This window comes from Megalobrama amblycephala, linkage group LG12 (assembly GCF_018812025.1).
Source record: "Megalobrama amblycephala isolate DHTTF-2021 linkage group LG12, ASM1881202v1, whole genome shotgun sequence".
NCBI lineage: Eukaryota > Metazoa > Chordata > Actinopteri > Cypriniformes > Xenocyprididae > Megalobrama > Megalobrama amblycephala.
In genome coordinates, this window is record NC_063055.1 from 22848684 (window position 1) to 22861089 (window position 12406).

General features: G+C 35.5%; 1 protein-coding gene across 3 annotated transcripts; it reads right to left on the reverse strand.

Moving 5' to 3' along the window:
• Positions 1-2606: 2606 nt before the first annotated feature.
• On the reverse strand, positions 2607-5872 carry tcf15 (transcription factor 15). Of its 3 annotated transcripts, XR_007187650.1 has the most exons (3): positions 5149-5872; positions 4392-4509; positions 2607-3102 (listed from the first exon to the last, which is right to left on the reverse strand). XR_007187650.1 is itself a non-coding variant. In XM_048211214.1 (2 exons), exons 1-2 carry the CDS (start codon positions 5632-5634, stop codon positions 4444-4446), a joined length of 552 nt encoding a protein of 183 aa, XP_048067171.1. In that variant the 5' UTR covers positions 5635-5872; the 3' UTR covers positions 3110-4443. The 3 variants fall into 3 exon arrangements, 2 of the variants coding, with proteins under 2 accessions (XP_048067171.1, XP_048067172.1); XM_048211214.1 differs by lacking the exon at positions 2607-3102 and having other exon boundaries at positions 3110-4509; XM_048211215.1 differs by lacking the exons at positions 2607-3102; positions 4392-4509 and adding an exon at positions 4530-4780.
• Between the last annotated feature and the right edge of the window lie 6534 nt (positions 5873-12406).

A 12406-nucleotide genomic window follows, 5' to 3' on the forward strand; every position in this document is an offset into this window, starting at 1 on the left:
ATATTCACAATATAGAATGGCCATGAAAATGTCATGTAAATAAATTTGTGATGCTTGTAAATTTGGGGACAAAAGCACCTCTTATTTACACCATGTATGAAATAATCATACAAGTTACTAAACGCTGATAGCTGTTGTTACGTCCAGCTATGTATTCTTTTATTATTGTTACAGGTGAGTTATTGACTTTGTCACAAGTATGTAGCTATCATTGTTGTTCATGAATTGTGTTTTGGAGTGCTGTGGTGTGTTTTTTCCTGTTTTATTTTTTTTGGCTCCTCCCACTTATTCTCTCTGGCAGGTAGCTGATTATCCCCACCTGTGCCTGCTTACCAACTTTTCACATACAGATGACAACGTTCTCAAAATGATCCCCGTTCACATGGATCCGCGAAAAGGATTAAAAACGCTGTATTATGCTGACAGGCCGGTAGTTGCCAATGTCACTTTGTAAAGAAACACTACGCGCCAACTGAGCACGTAAACCATATGCACATGACGTCTCTGTTTTCCAAATTTGTGTTTTTGTAATTTACACAGAGAAAATAACGGTATTGTTTTCAAAAACTTGCACTTTGAAAAGTTTGAACGGCCAAAATGCATAAAAAGTTTTCAGTTTTTAGTTGAAAACTGTGTTGTGTAAATTTCTTCTCTGCTTTTAGGAGCCGTTTACATGAAAGTGCAACGTAAAGGAAAAACTTTTCTGTTTTTAGTCCATCCTTGTCGTGCAAATGCCCCTTTGAAACTTTCCCCAGAGAGATTTCTCCAGAGTGCTGTCTTTGACCTGCCCAGCCTGTTGCTGCTGTGTACATTCTTGTGTTGAATGTGATCACTGCATTATTTTCTACCCTGTGGCATTGTGTTAATTCAGTGGTTGTTGAGGGTGACTCCAACACTTATTGTCGTTTAAGTGTGGGTTAACATTTACATTTTGTTTTTGTTGTTGTTGTTAATGCTTACAACATTAATGCCCAGTTTCACAGACAAGGCTTAAGCCTATACTCCCAGACTAAAATGCATGTTTGAGCTGTGACTTGCACTGACATATATTAAAACATGTCAGTGCCATTGTTTTGTCTCAAGATGCACACAAGTAATGTTTTTCTCTATAAAAGCTATGTCCTAATTTAACTACTCCTTGCTTAATCTAAGCCCTGTCTATGAAACCAGGCCTAAAGCCACCTTAACTGTTGTTTTGTTTCTTTCTCTAATGGGAGCTGTAGGGAGATGGGTGCCATTTTTGTTGTGTCCTGTTTTTCTCCTGTTTTGTGGCCAGGTAGGTAGTATATTTCTGTTGTTAATTTATTTCTGTTGTTAATTTCTCCCAAGGCTGAACACTTTTGTTTGTTATTTTGGCCTTGCCCATTTCTGACGTTAACGCTTCTTTTGAATATCTGTTTTATGGGCTGTAAATAAAAATATTGAATGTGATCTAGTTGTTTGTGGTGCAGTGGCAGGGCTCAGACTAGCGCTCCTTAACTCCATTAATATTGTTGCATCCGCTTAAACACTGTGAAACATATGTCTTCTTCATATCCAGTGACCTTCACTAATTATTTATCTGAACAAAAGGCTGGACAAAAATATTTTATGTCATTTCTGTTTTCATGTTTATTATTGTTTGTTCATGTAATGCAGGGATTCCCAAACTTTTTTTGTCAGCGAAACCCCTTTGACCTAAAAGATTTTAAGTTAATTTTTCAATAATTTAACAATACATTTGCATGTTCACAGTTCTCTGATGTTGGATAATGGTCACACTGACCTGCAGGTAAATAAATAAATATATGTATATACCCTAGTAAAAAAAAAACTAAAATCTATTTAAAATAAATTTATTTCATACTAAGTATACTTCAAATTCATTAACATATTTTATGACATCGCTTATGACTTACTGATATAAAATTATAATTAAACTTTATTTGGAGTATTTCTTTATTGCACAATGCACATTTCTTAATATTATACCTATAAAGTGTTTTAAAATCACTATTAATAAGGATTATATGATCTTTGTATAATATCAGTCTTTAAATGCAAGATATTTAAAGTGTACCTAAAGTATACTTACAATACAGTAGTTCCACTTTAGCACAATCACATATACTTAAGTATATCTTTAGTTGGACCTCAGCACTACTTCTGCACAATTAAAGTGCAATGAGTACAAAATTAGTTCCAAATTTAGCAGACTTTAAGTATAATAGTTTAGTATACAAAAAGTACAATTGCAGGGTATTTTTATTTAGTACATAAATATGTAAATGTATTTGTAGTATACTTAGCACAACATAAATTGTATTTCAAATACATTTTAGTATATTTTTCACTATACACACACAATAATTCCATATACAAATATACAGTCAAACCAAAAATTATTCAGACATTTTTATATTTTTGATATATTTTTACTAGTGGGTACAGGACACTAGTTCATTTATGTAAGTGAGCATAGCAAAATAAAGTAAACTGTGACATATTATACCCAAAAATTCTTCATACAGTGGACTACCAGTAAAACTGATAAAAAATTTGGAGCCAAAAATTATTCAGACACTTTGACCTGACCATATTTTGCTTAAGTGTTATCTGACATAATTAAGATAATTTTTTTCTGACACAGTTTAACTCTGAGATCTTGTCATATTTTATTACCATTTTTTTAAACTATAGTGAATAAACTGTATTAATGAATGAAATGTTCAAGGTGTCTGAATAAATTTTGATTTGACTGTATACATGCACACATATTATTCACATAACACATATTTTAAGATTAATTGAATCATCATGATTTCTCAGATAAATCTATGGAGCTGTGATTAGACAAAATAATAATAATAAAAAGTTTGTATTATATATTCAGATAATGTTTTTATATATTATTTTACTTTAATATATATATTTAAATATATATAAAATCTCAATCATTAATTTAATAAGCCAAATTTTTCTGAGCAGATCCAAAATCCAATCTCGGTTATTGTAGGAGACCATCAAAAAAAAAAAAAAAAAACATAATCGTGGACTATTTCATATGAGAAACATGCTCCTTTGTAGCTCTGTTGGAATGGATGTCTGTCTTCAGTCTGATCGCTGCATGTGGGATGGAACAAACAACAGCTTTAAATCTAGAGCAGTGGAGGAGAGATCAGACACAACATATTTGATGTCTCTTGGGTTATTTAAGGTTTTCCTTTCTCAACCAGTTCACCCAAGGTTAGTTTCTTTATATAAGTTCACAGAATTGGGATATTAACAATTATAGATCTATTTTTGACTGTGATTTTAAAACACCCACTCAACTTGTATGTACAGTAACCTATGACCTTCATCCAAGAGCTTGCTTAATCTTCACCCAGACCTTCGACACTGCTTTCTCTTTATCAATCCCCCCTCTTACACTTTCTCTTGCTCTATATTACCCCCACCCCACTTTCCAAGCTGACCCTCATGGTGATTTATGCAGCTCACAGATGCACAGCTGCAGCAGGTCCCCGTGCTGACCGAAGGGTAGTATTTACCGTGACTAATACATCCCAGATTTCAAAAACACATGGAGACAGAATGAGAGATATAAAAGAATTTAAAAAGTCAGGCATTTGGTTTCTGTCCTTTACAGAAGTTACAAACCAACTAAACAATGAGAAAAGGACCACACAGAGAATGAGAGGAGTTAATAGTTATGTAAAGAGATGATTAATGAGTTTTATCTGAATTTGAATTAATGTTTAGTTTCAGATGACTGATTGACTTGAAACCCTGCCTAAATCTCCTGAGCCCACAACTGTTCTTCCATCTTTTTTTGTAGGCCTATTTGTTTTTTTAACCCTGAAGAGATACAAAACCAGAAAAGCAACAAAAATCATTATAAATGCTCTAGCAATTGGGCAAAGGTCTTTATTTCCGAAGTTTAATCATCCATATGCTATAAATGTTATTATGTTAAAATCCCACTGAGATGAATTTTTGTGCTATAAATATGAATTAATGAAAAATGAATTGATGCTTAATTCTAAGCATCGTCTTCTATTGGTCAGCAGATTTACTGGAAAAATAAAATTTAAAGAAAAATCCTTTCAACCCAAAACATTTATAAAAGTGCTTCTTTTTTCATGTGCCATCCACATAACTGACAGAGGACATTTAAAATTTGAAAAAAATATATTTTATTTCACCATGGTGTTCTCACAGTTTGTGTATAAAATGTATAAATTCTCTTTTTAAAAAAGAAAACGAAAAAGAAAAAAAAATATTTTATGCACTGCATTTTAAATGTTCATATCTCTATACAAAACACACACAGAAAAGTACAAAATTTAAAATCAACGCTTGTTTGAATGGCGAGTCTTCCGAGAATCTCCGTCGCGAGGAGTCTCGCTCACCTCTCGCGCTCCCTGAGTGGCGGTTTCATCTCACGCGCTGCTGCTGCTGCTGCTACCGGCGTGTGACGCGCAATGAAGCGATTCCCCGCATGCGGACGCAGTCATTCCCATCTTTTATCTGCAAAATCACACATAGACAAAACAAAAGGTTATTAATGCCAGGCCTAACAAATATATGATCTATCTTTCTGATATTTTGGCCTATTCTGTTCTATCGTTCTTGTTTTATTCGACGCTTAATGGTTACTGAATGTTGGAAAACCGCTCACGTGCGGTTGTGTATTGCAAGGAAATTAAGTTATGATACTTTAATATGATTTTATACTTATCTTCTAGGACAAAAGATGTGACCAAATGTATTATTGGTATTAGAGGGGACCACATGTAACCTAAAGTTGAAAAAAACTGTCATTGAATAGGCCTATTTGATAGGCATAATTACAACATCAGCTAAGGGCTGCCATTATTGTTTTGTTACCTAAATGTGTTCTTCTTTCATTTTCTAAAGCCTTTAAAGTTAATTTATGTGTACATTATGTTCCATTCATACAATTTCTCTCTTTAACAGCCCGTAGCTATTACATTTCAATGGTCCTTCACACTGTCCAAGGTGCGTAGATCCGCACATCCTGCCCATTTGCTATCCATAAATGTTTACTATTATAAAGATAGGCTAAATGTTTATTACAATCACTTCCAGACAGTATCAATAACTAAATGTTCTCTCGTATGTCCATCCATTTGAATAGTCGCTTACCCCTTTTCTCTGGCTGCTGAGGCAGAAAGTACATATGGTGCGTGGCTGCTTTCCTCCGCTGTCCCCCTGCGCGCTGTACACCGCGCTCACGCACGGCTGCGCGTCCTCTCCTCCATCCCCTATCAGGAGCACATTGGCCAGATGTGAGATGTAACTGGAGGCTAAGCGCAGAGTCTCAATCTTTGACAGCTTTCTGTCCACCGGCTCGGTGGGAATAAGAGTCCGTAACGCCGTGAAAGCCGTGTTGACGCTCTGCGTTCTATCACGTTCCCGCGCGTTCGCTGCGTTCCGTTGCTTTACTATAACCACACTGCTCACCGTGGACTTGCGTGACATCCTCCGCCGCTTCTCCGCGCTGGGACAGCAACCGTAGCTCTGCTCCGAGCTGCCGTCGCTCTCGCTGCGGTTTTCCTCATCCTCGGACATCATGGCAACATCCGAGTACGCTAGATGAGTAGCTATGGGCCGCAGCATGGCAAATGCCATTACTAAAACAATATTTGGACAAGAGCTCGATGAAACCGAGAGGAAAGTATCCAAAGTATCCAAAAGGAAATTATGGCTTGTTGTCAAGCACTAGCCACGCAAACACTGCATCGCCAAAGCCTGATGTGTGTTTCTCTGGTGTGCTTTCAGCAGTTGATAGATCTCATAACATGTTAAAAGATCCTCTTGATGTGTGTCCTTACAGTCATTCCATGCGCGAGCAGCTGAAGCAGGAGCAGCGCGCGCGACTTTTATAGGGAGGAGCGGTCAGTCATATGCAAATAACCAAAGCTACAGTCTCTCACAGACTCACTAAATCATATTTGAGAACAAAATACCTATTTTTAATAGTTAATCGTTTTACAAACTAATTAAAGTACACCCAGGACACAGACATTATGGTTATTTGATAAAGAAAAACATAAAGTAGGCTAATATGTTCACGTGAAAGTACCAAAAGGTGTTTTTGGACAGGTATACAGTACCAAGGCAGTACCATGGTATTCTAGGAAGTATCTTGGAACACCATGTAAATATTATAAGATGAATTTTAGTACTATGGTACCACGGTACTGAACCATCACTGTAATGTATCATGGTAGGCCTACATTGCCACAGTAAAAGGCGGGTTTTTTGTTTTGATTTATTTATAAATGTATTTGTAACTTACAGTTTATATTTTTATTAATTTAATTTTACATTCTTAATTTAATTAGGCTATTCCTCGTGCAATATTGTTGTTGATAAAATATTGCAGTTCATGTCGGTTGTCAGTGTTTCTTGTTGAAAGATTTTTTCCCTTGATCACAGTTTTAACAGCACATACAATCATACAAACTTATTTTATTTTTATTTTGTGTCAGATGTCCTATAGGCTACTGTAAAATAAATAAATAAATAAATAAATAAAATTTAAAACTTCAGTTTAATCGCTGCATTAAATGTTTAAATAATTAGATGACAACTTTTGCACACAACTTTTTCACAATTGCACTTTCTTCCATTTAATGACGTATTATTATTGTATGGAAAAATATCAAGAAAATGGACTTTATGAGCTCGTTAAGTAATATGAACCTTTACTGGGAAAAACAGAAGCTGCACCTGCATGTAGCTAACTCACGGCCGGTGATTATCCTCTGAATTTACTGCTTTTATTGCGCGGCCATTTGACAGCGAGGCGTTTAAAACAACAGTGGGTCTATAATGAACGTGCAACAAAGAGGCTGGCAAACGCACTGCTAATGCTGCTAAAATCAACATGTTTATTTACACAAGTACTTTTCATCACAATGAACCCAGTAAAAACAAATTTTAAAAAGTCAAACTCATCCGTGAATCAAGTTTTCTGGAGCGTATTTGCTTTTAAATACGGTTCTTTTTTTTCTTCTTTCAATTTGCAATCAGTCACATTATTACTGATTTCGTTAAGTGAGAGTTTTAGACCCGCTGCGGTTTGTTTTCATTCAGTGGCTCAAAGAGCACGAGGCCATGATAATTAACTGTAGGGGTCTCTCTCTCTCAACCTGTTTTGGCTTGTTTTGTCAAACGCACACAAACACACACACACACACTCACACACGTTCGTTTTTGTGAATTGTGGGGACATTCCATAGGCGTAATGGTTTTTATACTGTACAAACTGTATTTTCTATCCCCCTACACTACCCCTACCCCTAAACCTAACCAAACTGTGCACTGTATGATTTATAAGCCTTTTGAAAAGTGGGGACATGGGGTAATGTCCTCATAAGTCACCTCTTTTTGTAATACCTATGTCATACCCATGTCATTATACACATTTGTGTCCTGATATGTCACAAAAACGTGCACGCGCGCGCACGCACACACACACACACACACACACACACACACACACAGGGATGGGCAGTATTTATGATAGGCCTACATATATTTTAAATACGTATTTTTAAATACAAAATAGTATATTGCAATTTGTATTTGATAGGGTTGATGAAAATGGCTTTGTATTTTGTATCAAAATACTTTATTGTTTTGTATTTTTGTAATTTTAAAATACTGTAAAATACTTTGTAAGAAGTCTACATGATGACATCATAAAAATGTAACCTCTGATTGGTGCTTACTCAGTAGTTTGCCCAGACTTTGTTGAGTTCAGAACAGATGTTAAGTTTTGGTGTTTGTTTTAATAGCCTAGGCTAAATAGTTTACCAATTTACATAATGTTCTTGAAAACTATATTTATGATTAACAATCAAATTATTTATTAGAGCTATGAATACAGGTGCCATCAGTTGTCTTCTTATAAATGACTTGTTTGTCATTGAGTTAGTGTTGCTGATGCAAAGTAGGCCCTTCGTTACCAAACACAAAATAACTAAATCAGGATACAATTATGAGTCATTTGCAAACTGTTAAAAATTAAACTGTTGGTTACTTTAAAACTAACCTTCATCTGGGAAATCACAGGGATATGTGAATATTTGATCTGTTAAAGCCACAATATGTAAATTTTCGCTGCTAGAGGTCGCTTATTCGGTCACTTATCCTTGTTTTAGTGGAATCATGGGAGGTATTGTCTTCACGTCTACAGCCAGTGGAAAAGAATCGGGACGGGACTCGGGCAGAAATCATGTTTATGGATGACATTATTAACGTTACTGTAGTATGAAGCAAAGCAGGCCAAGTGATGTTGGAGCTGAACGAGGCCGCTGGAGCAATTGCTAATGAGAGACGAACGCGACACACGTCTCGAGAGCAGTGGAACTTTTATTATGCCACAGTCGCCGGTCTAGCGTATGTGGTATAACGCAGCGTTGTTTATCATATTAGATACATTTGTGTTGAAAGTTGTTATAATGCTACTCTGCGTTCGCTCAGCAGCTGCTATTAGACACTTGTTGCACAAGATAGATCGATATTAGTCATGGTAAAACATGGTACTGGTGGTAAATCAAGAAATGAGATTTAAACAAGAAGCTATATAACATGATTAGTTTTCTGTCGATGAATGAATCCAAACAGTTACTCATCTGTCTAAGAAAACATATAATATATTACATATAATATGTTTTATTAGACAGATGAGGAATATAATGTGTCTTTTGTGTTTTTTATATGCTTTCTACAAAATAAAACCAGAAATCGAGGGTAACACTGGTATGATGTCATTGATAGGCGACGCACATGATGTCACTTATAGGCGACGCACATTCTTGGAAACATTTGGGATAATGTAAGTACACAAGTCAACAAAATATAACATTGTTCTAGTGGTTTTTGGATATTTTAATCCAAAAATCCTACTGTACATATTGTGCCTTTAAATGGTTGCATATGTCAGATTTATTGCATTACTTCAGTGTAATGGTGAAGGGATAGATCAAATAGGCTAATTGATGGAAGGTTTGCGAAGAAATTTCATGCTCCCTTGTAAAAGTATTTTTTAGTATTTTTTAAAATACAAAAAGTAGTTTATTTTGATACATGGTGTGGCGGCTGTATTTATTTTGATACACTTAAAATGAAGGTATTTGGTATTTTATTTTAATATACATTTTGATGTATTTTTGCCCAACCCTGTACACACACACACACCCACACATTTGTTTTTGTGAATTGTGGGGATATTCCATAGGCGTAATGGTTTTTATACTGTACAAACCATATTTTTTATCCCCCTACACTAACCCTACACCTAAACTACCAATCACAGAAAACTGTGCACATTTTTACTTTCTCAAAAAACTCATTCTGTATGCTTGTAATATCTATATCATACCCATGTCATTATACAAATTTGTGTCTTGATATGTCACAAAAATACACACACACATATTTCAAATTTGTTCACTTTCATTCTTGTCTTTGGGTTCACACATTCGTTTCTCTGCTTCATACTCATTTACATTTTCACTTTCCTTCCTGTCATAATTCATGACTGACCTTGTCATATAACAATAACATGTCTCACTGCTTCACAATCATGCTCTGACTAAGTTTCTGTTTCAGTGCAAAGGAATGCAAAACCTTAAATCATCCATATGTGCTTATGTGACCAAACTCACTAACCTGTGACCTCTCATCTTTGACCTGAGCTTATGTGCCCAAGCAATGTAATCATCCTCATTTGGTCCAATAATCACACAAACTACTAAATAGTGCTTTATTGGAACAAAGACATTTTTATAAATTTATATTTCTTATTTTGGGCCTTTAGACCTGGATTTTGAACGGGATCTTGGTCAGAAACTCTCCTTATAGCTAAAAGCACAGCTTTACTCCAGCTCTAACTCAAGATAACAAGTAACAGTAAAATGAAATTCACATAATTATGTTTGTTGGTCTCTCTGTTTGGTTTGTGGCCGAGAGGCAGAATTTCTGCTGGAGGCTATGAGCTTCTGCAGGGGCTGAGCTCATGCAGAGATGGTTTGTTTATAGCCAGAAGCGGGTGTTGGGTAAATAAACATGAGGCAGATGTTAAGAATGATCTAAGAAAGAGAGAGTGAGACAGTGGCAAATGGTTTCCAGACCCTTTTTCTCTGTCTCATTTATTTTCTCTGTGCTTCCATGGCCCGTAATATGTCACTTGGAGCAGCTTTCACAAACATGCCAGTGTCACTTAAACCCGGGACTTTCTGTCCCCTCAGCTGCACCAACAACCCCCTCCCACCATATACGACACCTACGACATTTTCAAAACACCTGCACGCTGTTTTTACAAACCCAGGGGGCAATAATCAATAAAACTCTGCTGATCCATCATTAAAAAAAAAATGAGTGTAGAAACAATAATCACTAAGAAACTGCTAGCAAATTTCACAAACGATTACAAAGAAACAGCAAGTAACACATTTAATTAAACATTACATTTTGAAGTAGAAAAACTGAAAGTGTACTTTCTAAAACATCTTCAAAAAATCCCTAATTTAAATGTTTCAAACAATTTTTTAATAGTATTTGTAATATATATATATTTTTTTTTAGAAATAAATTGTATGATAAGAAGTAAATAGTATTATATATATATATATACATAATTTTTACATTCCATAACTTCATTAACATATTAATGAATTTAAAATATCCCCAATCTTTGGTGGATGTATTCATCATACAATGGCAGATTCAGTGTTCTCATATGAGCTGGATGGGATGAATCAGTGATGTAAGACTGCAGCTGAACATACAGATTTACAGGACCAATAAAATCATTTCAGAGAGAAACCAACAATCTTGTTTAGGAAGGAGAGAGAGGTTAGGCTGTAGTGTATAGGGTTCATACATTTGAGTGAGCAGAGCAGGTGTGTGTGTGTGTTATGGGAAGTGGGGGTAGACTATGCTAGAACTCTATATGAACTCCTCCATAATTCAAACCATAATCTATGGAGTTATATTAAAGGAATATTCCAGGTTTAACAACAACAGCATTTGTTTCCTTTAAAATAAATGGCAAAAATTGAGGTTACAATGAGGCGCTTACAATGGTGCAATTTTTAGAGGATTTAAAAGCAGAAATTGGTATCTTATCATTTTATTATAATAATTAATCTGTTAAAACTTATTTGAGCTTTGTATAATACTTTGTATTATTTAAGCTATAAGGCTGTTCTTAGATTTAGGGTAACATTGTGATGGCAAAAAATAGCAGAATTGAGTATAACTTTACTTTTTTTTAAAAATAATGAAGTCATGTTGTTCCAAACCTATATAAATTGCTGTACGCAAAGGAAGATATTTGGAAGAATGTTTGTAACCAAGCAGATCTCGCCCCCATTGACTACCATCATAGGAAAAAATATATAATAGCAGTCAATGGGGGGCAAGATCTGCTTGGTTACAAACATTCTTCCAAATATCTTCCTTTGCGTACAGCAGAACAAAGAAATGTATACATTTATACCTTTAATATGAATATTTAGATCTTGTGGCTATACTATTGAAACAGTATTTTAATGTTTGGTCCCATTCTCTTCCATTGTAAGTGTCTCACTGTGACCCAGATGTTTGTATTTTTTTAGAAGAAACAGATCAGAATTCATGTCTGTGCTTATCAATGTTATGACACAAATGCTTGTCGACTGAGCTTTACTTGTAATAACCTTTGTAATAATATTCCTTCGATAACCTGTTGTCATAGAGAAATACACATTTCGACTCATTCTAAGCCATAAGTATTGATTTAGCATGCGTATTGAGGATGTAGAAAGCATACGAGTTTATCAAAGTATATAATGTTGTATTGTGGTGCAGCTGTATGACTAGGGTCAGTGTCTCATAACTCATATTGTGGCCACATGTGATGGAGGTGTGTGTGTGTGAGAGAGAGAGAAGAGGAAAAACGTGTTTTCAGGACAGCTAATTCTTCCCAGCATTTGCAAGGCTAATGTAAGTCCATCCAGAGGGGATGAGAAGTCCATTATTCATTTGCATGTAACCACAAATATGCTGAAATGGTTTGGTAAGTTTCCCTGTGTGAATGTGCAAGTATATGTCATTATTTTGTCATCACATAACCCCCGTGGACTGCAGCGTCAGCAGGGGATTCGTACAGCGCACAGACCCACAGTGTGAAATCAGACGCTATTCAGGGAAATGTTGACTGACCCCTGCAGGTAAGGGTCAATGGTAGGATCCTGCCAAAAGCTGTACAGGAAAGGGAAGTCTATTCATGTCCTATTGCTCCATAACTCTTGAACACTGACATACAAAACAAGACAAGACCATACAGCAGGAGCACCAACACACACTTAATGGACACTTTAATTTAGAGAATGCAGCAAGTCTACGT